Source organism: Pelophylax lessonae (genome assembly GCF_965119305.1).
Source record: "Pelophylax lessonae genome assembly, chromosome: 10".
Taxonomy (NCBI): Eukaryota; Metazoa; Chordata; class Amphibia; order Anura; family Ranidae; genus Pelophylax; species Pelophylax lessonae.
In genome coordinates this window covers 174,333,501-174,350,154 of record NC_138777.1, presented here as the reverse complement: position 1 = coordinate 174,350,154, position 16,654 = coordinate 174,333,501, and the positions used below count along the sequence as shown (strand labels likewise).

The 16,654-nt window shown below is 44.3% G+C and overlaps 1 protein-coding gene across 1 annotated transcript in view; it reads right to left on the bottom strand.

Moving 5' to 3' along the window:
- The window catches only part of LOC309566011 (uncharacterized protein), a gene marked incomplete at its 3' end in the record, with an annotated part of 43,983 nt that overhangs the window by 16,732 nt on the left and 10,597 nt on the right, over positions 1 to 16,654 (bottom strand). Inside the window, exon 3 of the mRNA XM_082271030.1 lies at positions 1,883 to 2,515. Coding sequence (XP_082127156.1) covers positions 1,883 to 2,515 — 633 coding nt within the window. The remainder of the gene's footprint in view (positions 1 to 1,882; positions 2,516 to 16,654) is intronic.

Sequence of the window (16,654 nt, the reverse complement as noted above, 5' to 3'; positions counted from 1 at the left end):
CTGGCGTCCAAGCGAGACTTTTAACTCGCAAGGTCAGTCCCTCCACTGGGACTCCGTCGCGGCCGACCCAGCGCGGAGCTCTGGTCTGCACGCGCTCGTAGGCAGAAACCGGGGTGACCACTGGATCTCAACATCCAGCCCGTCGCCCGGCCCCGCATACTTACTTGAATGTGTCGCGGCCGACCAAGCGCAATGCAATGGTCTGCGCGCGCTCGTAGGCCGGCTGGGGTGACCACTAGTGTCGCCCAGTCCGGCGTTTTTGCTTGAAGATCTCACAGGAAAAAAACACTGGAGAAAAACTACCTAAAAAATATTTTCTCTAAAGAAAAAATCTTGCCAGGACCAAAAAGATCCCAGCAAGGAACTTAGGTCCTTACTCCTGACTAGACAGAAAAAAACTGATTCCCTGTAGCAGAGAGAGGGAGGATATACCCTCAGGGACTGCCCCTAAGGTGGAGCCAGAACGTTTTGTCTTTCTGCCTAGTCCTACTCCTGCGGAGACAACATAACCCAGCTCTTGAGAATCAAGAAGACTACGTCTGTCAATGAGCGATAGAGAAAGGCGGTTTAACCTTAAAATACGCAGGGGGTTCTTCACTGTAAGAGCAGTAAGGATGTGGAATTCTCTTCCGCAAGCAGTCGTATCAGCAGGGAGCATCGATAGTTTCAAAAAACTATTAGGTGGGCACCTTAAAGACCACAACATACAGGGGTATACAATGTACGGTTAACAGCAAACACACACACACATGATAGGTTGAACTGGATGGACTGATGTCTTTTTTCAACCTCACTAACTATGTAAGTGTCATTTTTTTACCAGTGACAAGAAAACTCAAAAAAGGAGCAGGATGGAAAATCTCTCAAACAAATTTCTAACATCTGCCACGTCAACATAAATGTACAGGTGAGAATTTTTAAATGAATGCTTGTACAAATGTTTGTTCAAAAATCTACTAGTTCTAGTACTAGGTTTGCTTTATCCTGGGTTCACACTATTGTGAACACAGAGATCGCATGTGATTCGCGCCGCATTGCTGTGCAGATCACATGTCATTTTGTATGGCTGAACTCGCATTGCATTTGCATCAAAAAAGGTGCAGGAACCTTTTTTTCCCACATCACATGGATGTTCACACATACGCGATTTGATTCCTATCCAAATTCACAGTTCGCACTGCAATCTGAGAACCAATCTGGGGGTGTCATTAACTTTGTATTGACACCCACGGTGGTTCACAGAGGGCAGTGTGAACTGCCTGCGGGGGAAATGCAATGCGGGAACTCTCACTAGAATCTTGCTGGTTCCATAATCGCAGTAGTGTGAACGGGGGGCTTCTTCTCTTTTAAAATCTGCAGTTGCCATTGTGCTGCATAGTAGTATTGGCTGACTTTACTTTCCAATCTTCAGTTTGTAAAGTAAATGTCCAGACAAAACCTAACTAACGCTAAACCTGGTCTGAACCACATTCTAAACCTAATCTATCTAACCTTGTAAAGCAAAATTGGCTATACCTACCTTTTCTGCACCTGATCCGGTCTCCATCGACGAAAACTGTGTGCAGGGGAGGACTGACAGCGGCTGAGAAATGAATGGGAAGGGAAGTCACCCATAGACTTACTATGGGGCTTCTGCTGTCGGAAGCCTCTCCTGCACACGCCTACACACTGAAGCCACGTGGGACAGGACCGGATTGGCAACAGAATAGTTAAGTACAGTGATTTTTGCTTTACAGGGTTAGATAGATAAGGTTTAGAATGTGGCACAGAGCAGGTTTAGCATTAGTTAGGTTTTGGCTGGACTTATCCTTTAATTTGCCCGACAGAGAAAATATTATAGTATGTGCATATTAGGCAGCCATATACCCCCTGTGGTTCATACCTGGGTCACAATGCTTGATGAAACCTGTTTGGCTCTCCATCACATTACTGCACACTTTAAAGTCACTCATTCCACTTGCAGCATTAAGGAGAGGAAAGCTGTGCTGCCCTTTGTTCCAAGATTCCCATAAAGCATTGCGCGTTTCCTTTGAGTAAAGCATGGACTCTGGGTGGCGACGTTGTACATGTCTTTCAAACGTGCAGCTTCTGAGACTGCGCATGCGCAATCCACATACTAGGCACACAACTTCTTCTGCCTTCCAATCATAGTCTACCAAGTATTTCTGTTGCCACTGGGCTTGGAAATACCGAGTTTGTTTTTGTTTTTTGCTTGGTGAATTCTGTATGGTATTTACATTACTCTGAATATTAAAGTTTTGATGGGTATCCGATTCTCTCCTCTCGTCATTATTTGCTACACAATGTACAGTGTAATCCTTAGTCTGGTTGCATAACCTACTGTCATTAATTGTGTTCTTTATTTCCTGGACATGTGAATAGTGCTCCAGTTTCTGCAGTGTATTTTGCTGCATGCTCAGAGAGCGGGATGTCATTTTTTCCTGTTCATTTGGTAAACTTGTCATTTCACGCTTCTCTGTACATTTTGTCTGCAGCTCCTGTAATTTGTGCAGCCCTGTAAAAAGAATATACAGTCTTAATAACTAAGCAACCCTATCACCATACAGTATAACCAACACATTACACAGCTTAAAAAAATTCAGAAAAAGTATTACTAAACCCACAACAATAAAATCAGTCTGTATATGCAGTAAAGCATGCTTGTTATACTCACTGTGGAACCTAAGGGGTTAATCCTCCACATTGTTTAAAAATGCTGTTTGATCCTATCTCTTTGATCCTCCCCTTCTTCCACTGTCCCCAATTCAATTGTTGATAGCACAGAGGAGTCACTGGAGTCATTTGTAGGAGTCACTCTGCACATGCTTAGTTTGGTGTGTATTGCTACAGAGTTTTTTTTTTTGGGCGGGTGCATGTGATCAGCACAGAGCAAATGGGCACTGTCCAGACAGGAGGTCAGGGGTCATGAAGCCTCATAGGACAGCCAGAGGAGAATGAAAACTCCTCCTAAAAGCTTTAACCAGTGCTTAGCTGGACACTAATAGAAGTCACAAGACTGCTATATACTGCTGATGAGAAAAGGTATTTGGCAGTTTATATTTACTAAACTAATTGCATTTTCGATGTTCTGTGTACTGTGGGAGACCAGCTATAGTGAATGCAGGGTCCTGGGTTTAGTAACACTTTAACTGCCATTTGGCTCTAACACATTACTATAGCCTCACATGGTTGACGGGATGATAAAAGCTGAAAGACAGTGGGGGAGATTTACTAAAACTGGAGCACTCAGAATCTGGTGCAGCTGTTCATGGTAGCCAATCAGCTTCTAACTTCAGCTTGTTCAATTAACCACTTAAGAAGAAGATTTTACCCCCTTCCTGACCAGGGCCTATTTTGCGATTCGGCACTGCGTGACTTTAACGGACAATTGCGTGGTCGTGCGACGCTGTACCCAAACTAGTTTGACGTCCTTTTTTCCCCACAAACAGAGCTTTCTTTTGGTGGTATTTGATCACCTGTGCGATTTTTTGATCATGTGCTATAAACAAAAAAAAGAGCGTCAATTTTGCAAAAATAACAATATTTTTCACTTTTTTTTTATATGAAATTCCCCCCCAAAAAAATTAAAAATCAAAATTTATTTAACATTTTAAGTCAATTTGTTTTATGCTACATATGTTTGGTAAAAAAAAAAAAAAAAAATCTCAAAAAGCGTATTTTGATTGGTTTGCGCAAAAGTTATTGGGTTTACTAACTAAGGGAAAGATTTTTGTCATTTTTGTTGTTTTTTTTTGTTTTTTTTTAACGAGTAATGGCGGCGATCTGCGATTTTTTTTGCGGGACTGTGACATTGCGGCGGACAGATCGGACCCATTTTTGACACTTTTGGGGTTACCAGTGACATTACTGCAGAAATCAGTGCTATACATATGCACTGTTACTGCAAAAATTACACTGGCAGTGAAGGAGTTAACTCTATTGGAGAGGGAGGGGTTAAGTGTGTCCCTAGGGGCGTGTTTCTAACTGTGATTGGCTGTGGCTACTAGTGTAAGAACAGAGATCAACGGTCCTACATAGAACCGTGTGATCTTCATTCTTACACAGGGAAGAATGACAGGCGGCTTTGTTTACATTAGCCGCCTGCCTTTCTTCCGGTGTAACGGACGATCGCGAGTGCCCGGCGGACATCAGGTCCGCCAGGCACACGCGGGGGGGGGGGGGGTCCGTGACCGCGCGAGAGCGCGCCTCCGGCGGCGCAAACTCGCTCCCTAGAGCCTCATAGGCTAGTGACGTAGTACTATGTCGCTTTGCTTGTAAGGGGCTGACCGCCGCAGTAAATAGTCACGCAGCGGTCGGCAATCGGTTAAGCTGTGACGAGAAGACCTGGAAGCTGTTTTTTGTGCAGAGCTGCACTGGATTTTGCACTCTCCAGTTTTAGTAAATCTCCCTCAATGACTTGCTCTTTCAAATGAATCACAGCAGCATGTGGAGGAAAGAAATAGCCTGATTTACAAAGAGTCTGAAAAAAACATTTGAGTTGGCCAAACCATCAAATCAAACTGCCAAGTGGAGAATAACTAGAAATCACAGAGCCCCACAGTAAAATGTTGATGAACTCCCCCACCATCCTGGCCTTTTAGGGACCTCTCACTATGGCATCCAGCCTATTTTACACACCTGATAATAGTCCCCTTTACAATTGGTAGCCAGCAGACCTGAGAGAGCCATAACATAATACCCACAATATGTGTTTCCTTTAGCACGGTCAAACAATAGAGTAATATTTTACAGCTGTATGAGCATGGGAGGGGACATTGAAAAGGGGCAGAGCAGGGGTTGTAATGGTCATTTGTATTGGGCACATGAATAGCTGTGTGTGTAGCAGCAATTTTGCTCACATCACAAGCCTCCTTTGCCACTTTTTCGTTTCAATGTTTTTATTAAAGTTTCCATTTCACAACATAACATACAAGTAAGCAGTATTAAACATACAAACAAGCACATGAACCGTAACATACTTAAAGCTGACTGCCTTCAGTAGCACTGAAGGGGCATATATGAGTGGGGTAGGCTATAACCAAAACGACATCAGTAAACAACAAAAATGAAGTCCCTCATAATCCCCAACTCTCTTGCTGTAGGGCTCCGCCTTGTGTGGGGTCCCTATGGGTATGCGGGACCCCAAGGGTGCCTCAAGAAAGTTGGGTTTGGAAAGACCACCCTAGAAAGAGAGAAAGGAAAAGAAAGGAAACACAGAGAAAAGAAGAGTAACAAAGAAGGAGAATATTGGATAGAAGGAAAGTACTTCAGGGCTGTGAGAAGTGAGGCACTCAGTGCCGACTATATAGCCAGTCTCATACGACCTATAGGCTCCTCTATACTGTCTACAGCTGTCCAGCTCGGGGGTCCCCCTCCAAATACCGAAGCCACGGGCTCCAGACCTTTTCAAAAATTTGCACTTTATCAGCGAGGATGGCCGAGAGGCGCTCCTTAATCATTATCCAGGATAATTTTGCCTTTAGCAGGTCGAAAGGTATGGCTGCAGACTTCCATGACCTTGCAATCACTATCCTGGCGGCCACAAATATGAATCTGATTGTGTGTGTTTCGCGGATCTTCGTAAATTCACCTGGGTCAGGGAGTATATAAAGTTGTACAACCGTATCCAGTATTGTCTCACCTTAGGACACTGCCACCATATATGGAATGCAGTGCCCGGTTGACCACAGCCCCTAAAGCAGAGTGGAGAAGCCCCCAAGACATATGCGGCCAATCTGGTGGGGACCATATACCATCGTAAGAGAACCTTGTAGTTCGCTTCAATTATGGAAGTCCTTTGCCACTTTTTTAATAAGAAGGCATAGCCACAGTGACCTTCCCCCCCCTCCTTCCTTCAGTTTATACAATACACAAACTGTTAACTGATACCAGAACCTTCTGATTAGATCAGGACAGATACAGGCCCTCTCTTCCCTTTTAGCCGATTCCACACTCTGAAAAACCTTAATAAAAATGTCTGACTTGCCCGCTTGAACGATTGGAGTTTTAACAGATATCTGCAGCTTTACCCCGATCATTAACTCCGTAGCACTCTACATTCCTGATAGACTGGTTAGCAACAAAGACTAAAACTTCAGTATATTTCATAACTCATGAAATAATAACAGCACAGCCAGAACAAGGACGCATTTACCTCCCTAAGTTAGTTAATTTGTAGGATTTTGAAACACCCCTATGCTAGGAGGTACCAGAATGGATTAGGCCTCCACACTCCTATGAGAAATAGATATCCGAGAGCTGTCATATCTATATTCGTTTCAATGCTAATTTCATGTTGGACAATAATATGCAGGGTAGCCAACTGTACCCTGCAGATATTCAGAGATATGAATACTTATAAAAAATTGTATCTGGGCCTTGGTCATAAACGTGATGACATCCCAGAAACCACCCCTAAATCGGATGATTGGTCAGATGGGTCTCTATCAACACCCTCCTTGATGTGAAGAAAAGTGGAATGCATCCACATTTCGGGAGCTCTCGTGTACCAGCAAACAAAAGAAGACCTGTCAAGTTATGAGAGCCAATAGATCGCTTTGCTCATGGATATAATTCTGCTGAAACAGGACTTACAGGTGTAGCACCCTACAGGTAGGTGCTAGGCAAATGTATAGTGGGCCTTGTCTGCCTAAAAGCAGGGCCATGATTTCTTTTTGCCAGGGTGTCATGACTTCCAGGTGTTCCTGCTGAGAGGGGAGTCTCCCCACTGGTCCCTGTGAGAGGCTTCTCATAGGGGGGTGGAGGAAACTCAATCAGGGGACACATTCAGGCTTGTAACTACCCCAGAAGGCAGATTATGCAGCAAGGGATTCTGGGAGTGGGTATAAGTTTGTGGGAATGTGCGTGACTGGGTGTCTTTAGCGGGAGCAGAGTCCCAGGAGGGAGAGGACGGCTGTCTCTCCTGTTTGAGGAAGAGGATGTCTCGGGTGCTGCCTGAGAATCCAGAGAGTGCTGAGTTGAGCCAAGGGGGATTCGGTGTGCTGAGAACCAGCGGAGAGCGAGAGGGGTCCAGTCCCAGGAAAGGCTACACAGAGTACTGAGGATTGCCCCTGGGGGTTTGCCTGAAGTGTTAGAGGGGACCACTCTGGAGAAGGTTCTAGGATCCAGATATCAGCTAACTGTAAACGGGGTACCTAGGTTGAGGACCCTGAAGTGACAGAGGGGGTACCTAGTCAGGGGACCCTGAAGAGTTAGAGGGGGCACCTGCAGTTTGGGCCCTGAAGAGACAGTGTGCAGTGTCTTAGTTGAGAGTTGCAGCCATACAAGAATTCATATAAATCTACCTCAAGCCAGTGCAAGGCTGGAGGAAGAAGTCAGTGACTTTGCAGTGCAGCAGTGTTAGAAGCTCATTGTTCTATAGTCCTGGATCTTCTGGACCCCAAGTCAGGGATTCAGCACTTCCTTCAAGTTAGTGTGTTCTGAGCGTCAGTGAGCGTTGGCTGGCGTCAAGACAGCGTTGACAGACATTTTCTGAGAAAGTACCAAGTTCTACTTAGTTGAGCCTAAAGGAGTATCCCACTCATTCCCTTCTCCCATCCCCTTAAATACAATAAAACAACAAAACAAAGATGCCGGAGTTGTCCATGTCTCAGTTCTCACACCCAGGGTCGCAGCTCACAAGGGCTGGAGAGGTAACCGGTAACAATGACAGACCCATATCAGGCCCAATGCCTGGAAAACCTGCTACACAAGTATTTTTAATTTTTCACCCCTTTATCTTCTGTGCTTATTGTCTCTTTGTTAGCTTTGTGTTTTTTTTGTAATTTTATTTGCACCATTTTACCCTTTTCAATATTACCACGTCCCTCCCGCCTAACCTAGAAAACAGACTGAGTGAATCTGTTTCATTCAGTAAAAATGGTTGCTTATACCAGTGAAATTCATTCCATTCATTCAAGAAAAATCCTGATCACTTCCCCAGAGTAGTACAGTGCTACTATGTATTAACTGTATATAACTGTATTGCTCAGGTCAGTGTTTAAAAAAGAAAAAAAAATGTAACATTTATTTATTTATTTTTACATATGATCACCAGTCAGTGTCCCTGATCACCGCAACACCTGTTATACTGCACGGGTGACAGTGGGATTTATTTATTTTAATTAATTTTCACAAAAATTGTGACAAAAAATTACTACTTAAAAAAAAAAAAAAAACAACTTGCCCTGCCTCTTACTAAATACCTTGAACTGTCTTCCAAAAAGGGGTCATTTAGTCTGGTTTAACAAAAAAACACAAGTCCATCTAGTTCAACCAATAATGAAAAAAAAAAAAAAAAACACATACAATGCCATATACACAATCCTATACCCACAGTTGATCCAGAGGAAGGCAAAAAACCTCAGCAAAGCATGATCCAATTTGCTACAGCAATGGGACAAAAAAATTCCTTCCTGATCCCCCGAGAGGCAATCTGATATTTCTTGCAATCTACTGAGCTGGCCAGAACCACCTCTGGAGGGAGTCTATTCCATATTTTCACAGCTCTTACTGTGAAGAAACCTTTCCGTATTTGGCGATTAAATCTCTTTTCCTCTGGATGTAAAGAGTGCCCCCGTGTCCTCTGTAAAGACCTTAAAGTGAATAACTCAATACCAAGTTCACTATATGGACCCCTTATCTATTTATACATGTTGATCATATCCCCACTAATCTCCTCTTCTCAAGAGAGAATAAATTAAATTCCTCTAATCTTTCCTCATAGCTGAGCTCCTCCATGCCTCTTAGTTTGGTTGCCCTTCTCTGCACTTTCTCCAGTTCCCAGATATCCTTTTTGAGAACTGGTGCCCAAAACTGAACTGCATATTCCAGATGAGGTCTAAATAATGATTTGCACAGGAGCAAAATTTTATCTCTCTCTGGAGTCCATACCTCTCTTAATACAAGGAAGGACTTTGTTTGCTTTGGAAATCGCAGCTTGGCATTGCATGCCATTATTAAGCTTATGATCTATCAAAACCCCCAGATCCTTCTCCACTATGGATTCCCCCAGTTGTACTCCCATTAGTATGTATGATGCATGCATATTCTTAGCCCCCAATTGCATATCTTTACATTTATCAACATTAAACCTTATTTGCCACATAGTGGCCTTATTAAAAAGTGCGTGGAGGTCAGCTTGTAAGTTGGAGACATCTTGTAAGGCTGTTATTCCACTGTATAACTTGGTGTCATCTGCTAACACTGAAATGGTACTTTTGATCTCAGACCCTATATCATTTATAAAGATTTTAAAAAGTAAGGGTCCCAACACTGAACCTTGGGGTCCACCACTGATAACCTTAGACCATTCAGAGTAAGAATCATTAACCACTACTCTCTGAATTCTATCTTTTAGCCAGTTTTCTATCCATTTACAAACTGAGCTTTCCAAGCCTGTAGACCAGGGATCCTCAAACTAAGGCCCTCCAGCTGTTGTGGAATTACATGTTCCATGAGGCATTGTAAAACTCTTGATATTCACAGACATGACTAGGCATGATGGGAAGTGTAGCTCCTGAGCAACTGGAGGGCCATAGTTTGAAGATCCCTGCTGTAGACTTTACCTTACACATTAGCCGTGTGTGGGGAACTGTGTAAAACACTTTTGCAAAATACAAGTATACTACATCCACAACCACCCCTCTGTCCAAGGTTTTACTTACCTCTTCATAAAAATAAATCAGGTTTGTTTGACAACTTCTGTCTTTCATTAATTTATGCTGTTCGTTGCTTAAATATTGTTTTCAAGCAAGAACTCATCAATGTGGTCTTTTATTAAACACTCCAGTATCTTCCCAACTATAGAAGTTAAACTAACAGGTCCATAGTTACTTGGCAAAGACTTTGATCCCTTTTTAAATATAGGCACCACATTGGCCCTACGCCAATCCAGCGGTACTATTCCAGTCATTAAAGAGTCCCTAAAAATTAGAAACTGTATAAGGATAATGTGATCTTTACTGATTCCTACATCACAGTGTGATAATAATTTTATCAACACATTTATGATGAACCCTATAAAGGTTTAATATTAAAATAGATGATAAATTAGGGTAATATATTAACATATCCTAATGTATTTTCTATATTAATAAGTGTGGCTAAAATGGCGCTTGTGAGTTTGTTAAAATATGTTTTCTAAGATGTTATCAGGAGAATACCACCGTGGGCAAGTTGCCATTTACTAATGTGCCATTCCTTAAATGTGTGTTGTGTGATAAGATACCCTGTAAAAGGTGGGTCTGATATCCATCAGATCAGAGCATACAGGGCGGCTTTATAGGGGTGTGCTCTCATTTATCTACGTAATAAACCTTTGAAATTTGGAACTCTCTCTTCTGGAGGTTGATTTCATTTCAGGTATTCCTATTCAAAACAATGGCATCGAAATGACAGAGCTGAATTCTTTGGTCCAGGTGCTTTATCCACCTTTATTCTGTCTAAATATTTATGGACCATATCAATGTTGAGCCATTGTGGATCATTTGGGGCTGTGTCAATACCATCCCCATTATGGACATGAGCTCCCCCATGCTTCTTTGTATACATAGAGCTGAAGGAAAGTATTTCATAAATTTGCCTTCTCTTTGTCCCCAGTCACCCACTCCAGATTATTTTGTAAAGGGCCTACATGCTCAGACCTGACCTTTTTACTATTAATATATTTAAAGGGGTATTTGTACTTTCCTGGTGTTTTCTGGCCTCAAGAAATATATAGAGATTTATATCATAGTCTGTGGACTCTATAACTTTCTTACAGACTATTAAACACTGATTTAGTGATTTCAGAAAAAAAGCAGAATACATTTTGTCCTAAATTTATGAAGATTATGTATTTGCTAAATTTTATAACAGAAAGTAAGAAAATGCATTTATTTCACAATTTTCTGCATTTTCTTTTTCATTTTTTTAGCAAAAAAAATAAAAAAACCCAGTTTAAATATCACCAAAAGCAAGCTCTGTTTGTGTGAAGAAAAAAATAAAAATGTACTATGGGTATAGTGTTGCATGATCGTACAATTGTTATTCAAAGTGTGACAGTGTGAAAATTGGCCTGGGCAGGAAGGGTGTGAAAGTGCCCTGTATTGAAGTGGTTAAACTATATTTTGAAAAGTGTTAAAACGGTCTCTAAATGCATTAAAGTAAAAGTAAAAGTATCCCTGTCTCTTGAAGAGCCCTACTATAGTATAACCGTCTGAACACACCTATGAAGAAACAAGCAGAGCGCCTCAAAGTGCAGTATTAATTTATTCCAGGGAAGCACAAAATATGAATAACTCTCATGGGGTAAAAGATCACAGGCTCTGTATCCGTCCGGTGGTCCGCGGGGATAGCTGTAGGATCCAGCGTCCGGATATGTAAGGATGGTGGAAGCCAAGGAGATGAAGCTGGGAGACGGAGAGGCCGGCTTTGCCTGTTTCCGGAAACCAAGCTGGAACACAGCGTGCGCCGCGTGACGTCACCGGGGCCGGAAAGATGACACAACGCATTTCAGAGCATGCGCCAAGCTTACAACGGGCATGCGTGCTCTTTTCTCAATACCTACACTTGAGAAAAGAGCGTGCGTGCCCGTTGTGAGCTTGGCACATGTTCTGAAAAGTGTTGTGTCATCTTACCGTCCCCGGTGACGTCACGCGGCGCACGCTGCGTTCCAGCTTGGTTCCTGGAAACAGCCGAACCCGGAAGATGCAAAGACGGCTGCTCCGTCTCCCGGCTTCATCTCCTTGGCTGCCACCATCCTTACATCTCTGGACGCTGGATCCTACAGCCATCACCGCGGACCACCGGACTGATACAGAGCCTGTGATCTTTTACCCCATGTGAGTTATTAATATTGTGTGCTTCCCTTGAATAAAATAATACTGCACTTAGAGGCGCTCTGCTTGTTTCTTCATATGCTTTCTCCCACAGAGCTGACTTCCCTGTGCTGTGGAGCCAGCCCTTACTGCAGTCTTATACAAAACTCCTACGGGCACACTGTCTCTTCCCTGTGACTTTTATCTACTACTATGGAATATCGTCCATGGTTCCCAATGTATATGATTGTTTTCTTATACATTACATAAGTTATATCTAACCTTTTTTAATCCACGATTAATTTTTATTGTCCGACCATTGTTTATATATTGGTTACATCCGACCCCCCCCCTACAGAGGTGCCCCAGAGCGCTTGCTTTTTTCCCCATTATACTGCATCTATGAACACACATGTCTGTAGTTTTACCCCCTTCCTGCCCAGGCCAATTTTCAGCTTTCAGTGCTCTTGCACTTTGAATGACAATTGGGCGGTCATGCAAAACTGTATCCAAATAAAATTTTTATACTTTTTTTTTCACAATAACAGAACTTTCTTTTGGTGGTATTTAATCACCACTGGGTTTTTTATTTTTTGCTAAAAAAACTAATAAAGACCGAAAATTAAAAAATGGGACTGCACTGATAATCAGGACACTGATAATCAGTGTACATGTTTCTTTTACTGAAGCTGGTTATCAGCTCTCTTCTCCTTGCATCATGCATGCCAGCATGAGGAAAGGACTGCTGATAACTGGCTTCTGTTTACGTCCGTGATCAGCTGTGATTGGACACAGCTGATCCCTTGGTAAAGAGCTGCTGATTGGCTCTTTACCTCAATTTGTGATCAGCAGTGTCCTCTTCCCACTGCTTCTACAGAGTGCGCTGCCTGTAATCACGGGACGCCGTCATATGCTATAGCACTGTAGCCGTCATTTGGCTATAGCGTGGTTAAAAGGGTTAATTACTTAGTTAACCTAACCCAGTGACAATCACTCTCAGTCTGTTGGCACTTAAATTGTGGTCCTGCAAGCTGGAAAATCTATGGGCTGAGAGTGTCATTGTTGTGTAGGTGACAGAGCGGTGTGAGGTTGACCAGTCTTGTCATGAGATGGTAAGAAAGGGCAGTGGTCCGGCACCACGTTTCGACACAGGGGTGTCCAACCTGCAGCCACTGGGTCGCATGTGGCCGAAGATTGCTATGAATATGGCCCAACACAAAATCATGAACTTATTTAAAGTTATGATTTTTTGGGAGGTAATATTTGTAAAAAATGGATTTTTGTAAAATCTTACCGTAAAATCCTTTTCTCTTAGCTCATTGACAGATGTAGTCCTCGGTGATACAGCACCTTCGGGTTATGTTGCCTCCACAGGAGCAGGACTAGACAGGAAATAAAAATGCTCTGGCCACACCCCAGGGGCAGTCCCCGAGGGTATATCCTCCCTCTCTCCGCCACAGCAAATCAGTTATGTCACAAGAGCACTGCTTAGAGAATTTAACCCAACCCAACTCAAAAACAGAGGGGCGGGTACTACGTCTGTCAATGAGCTAAGAGAAAAGGATTTTACGGTAAGATTTTACAAAAATCCATTTTTCTCTATCGCTCATTGACAGACGTAGTCCTCGGTGATACAGCACCTTCGGGAAGTCCCAGAGCAGTATCACAAATGAGGGGTGGGAAAATGGAAATCAAATCCAAATCTAGAAGGCCCAACCGGTGCCAACTAGAAGTTTACAATGCTCATCCTTAATGATGAGACTCAACAAAAAAATTTTTCAACAGAAAAAAAAAACCCTCGAGGTAGACCACCGGTCTCCTCAAATTGCGGCCTGCAGCACTTTGCGGCCAAAAGAGGCATCCGCCGATGCCATCACATCAATTTTATAAAATTTTGTAAAGGTATGTACCGACGACCAGGTGGCCGCCTTACATACCTGGACCACTGACGCCTGATGGCGAAAGGCCCAGGAAGTACTGAGCGCTCGAGTGGAGTGCGCCCTAACAGGGAACGGAGGACTCTGACCCTTAATAGAATAAGCCTGTACCACCGTCTGTCTAATCCATTTGGCAATAGTCGCGGCAGATGCAGGCAACCCCTTTCTGGGGCCATCCGTGATCACAAAAAGTGAATCCGTCTTACGGAACGATTCCGTAGCCTTCAGGTATACCCTGATTGCCCGAACCACATCCAAGGAATGCAACGCATGTTCCCGATGATGATTGGGCTGAGGACACAAGGAAGGTAGTACAATATCTTCATTCAGATGAAAATCTGAAACCACCTTGGGAAGAAAGGATGGCTTAGGATGGAGTACTACCTTATCCCTATGAATCACCAAGTATGGGGACTGGCATGATAAAGCAGCCAGTTCTGACACCCTGCATGCAGAAGTGATAGCCACCAAGAAGGCCACCTTCTGGGATAAAGTAAGCAAGGGAATCTCCCTGATGTTTTCAAAAGGAGGTTTCTGTAGAACCGACAAAACCAAATTAAGATCCCAGGGCGGTAAGGGCGCGCGGACTGGTGGAGCCAGGTGCCGCACCCCCTGGATGAAATTCCGCACCAAGGACTTGGTAGCTAAAAGTTTCTGAAAGAAAATTGCTAATGCTGAAACTTGACCCTTGATGGTGCTCAAGGCTAGCTTCTGCTCAATCCCTTTTTGCAAAAAGGCCAATATTCTAGTCACCGAATAGGTACGTGGAGGAAATCCTAAAGATTCGCACCACGCGATATAAGTCTTCCATGTGTGATAATAGACTCTGCTGGAAGTCGCTTTCCTTGCTTTAATAAGGGTAGGAATGACTGAAGCGGACAACCCTCTGTCCTTCAGTACTTGGGTCTCAATGGCCAGGCCATTAAAACCAGCGACTGTAAAGCACAATGGTAGATTGGTCCTCGAGACCGCAGATACTCCCTGAGACGCAGTTCCCACGGAACGTCCGCGACTAGCAAGTCCAAGTCGGCCAGGCCGGCTTGACGAGGCCAGCCTAGAATTTCTAGGACCACTGGCACTGACGAGATCTGAACCAGGCGTCCCTAGAGCTATCTGGCCCTGACCATCTGACAAAGTCTGGTCGTTTTCTGTTCCCACACATTTATCCGACACCTGATTCCTATCAGGAACGGTGATCTCTACTGGTTGAATCTCAGGGACCGAAGTCACCCGGCTAGAGGCTTCTTGGTCTGTCTGGTCAACCAGATCCGATTCCTGTGGGGAATTGAGACTAATTTTAGGAAAAGGTAAAGGAAAAGATCTATTCAGGGAACAGTGACTACCGCTCCCTGTAGTACTTAAATGTTGGAAGGGAAGAATCGCACCGGTAGTAGTAGTCGATGCTCGATCTAATGTCCTGAATACCGGTGAAAACGTCCCCCCCACCCTCAACCCGGGTGGGGGCGCACCTTCAGGCTGTGTAATCCTTTGCTTCGGGTTTGGCTGAGTCGGTCCTCTGTTTGTCCGACCAGCCTTTCTTGAACCCTCCTGGAGGAGTCTTGCCTTTCCCGCTTGTTCCAGCCGGGCGTGCGAACCCTTTATGGGCGGTAAAGAAAGGTCCTCGCTTGTTGCGAGGTCCCTTAGCTTTAGCAGCCTGTGGCAAGAAAGTGCTCTTGCCCCCAGTGGCGTCCTTAATAATTTCATCTAGGGTGGCCCCAAATAGGCGATTCCCCTGAAAGGGGAGATTCGTCAAGGTCTTTTTGGAACCTAGGTCAGCTGACCAGCATTTTAACCACAGCACACGTCTGAGGATTACCGCTGACATAGATGCATGCCCTAATAGGGGGTAGCATCCAAGGCTGCGTCACAGACAAACTGTAGCCCTTGTATAATCTGTTCCATCAAATCAGATGTTCCCTGGGGGATATCTTTTCCCCTTAGGTCTTGGCGTACCACTCTCGCCCATTCCGTTAGTGTCTGGGAAACTAGACCAATAACAATTACTGGTCTAAATGCTGACCCTATCAGGGAGAAGATAGTGCGGGACTCCGCTTCCATCTTTCGATCCACCGGATCCTTAAAGGACGAAGTGTCCTCCACTGGGATAACCGTGGCTTTATTCAGCCTGGAAATAGGTGGATCCACCACTGGTGGTACCGTCCATTTCTTAATGAGGGATTCTTCAAACGGATAGCGTCTAGCAATACGCTTGGAAATAGTAAAGGTACGCTTAGAATGCTCCCATTCTCCTTTTGCTTCTTCCTGAATTATAGCGGGAGAAAGAACGTCCTCCTCACTGTCTGAGGGAGCTTTACCTGAGATAACAGCCCTTGCAGAGGGACCTGCAGCTGCAGTGACCATCTCTGAATCTGAGTCAGAGGTGTCAGATAATATAGGGGTAGGCGGGGGTCGCTTTCTTGACCCCCGTCCCTGACAGGCTGCCTCCACCCGAGCCACCAAAGACTCCAAAACTGCTGTAAATGCATCCATACTCTGTGCACCGGCGGGTCCCGTGGCCCCCTCGAGGGAAACAGGTGGGGGTATTTGTGTGGCAGGGTCCATGATTATTCCAGTAATTTCCCGGAAAATACAATTCAAATTTAAATAAAAAACTTTTTTTTTTTTTTTTTTTTTCAGACCCCCAGCGCCACAAAAGCCCCTCAGTGTTACCTGCTAGGGATCCCTATTGATCGAGAGAGAGAGAGAGAGAGATAGACCCCCAGGCTCACCACTTGATGCTCAGAGTTCACTGCAACAGGTTACAGCGCTGTGTTCACAAACAGGAAGTCTTTTGGCTGGCTGCCCAGGAAGAAAGGAGGCGGCTCCGCCCCTCTGCACGCCTTCCGGCGCCTCCCCTAGCTCCACGAGGTGTTTGGATCACCTCAAACATGGCCGCCCCCATGCTGGAGACACGAGGCT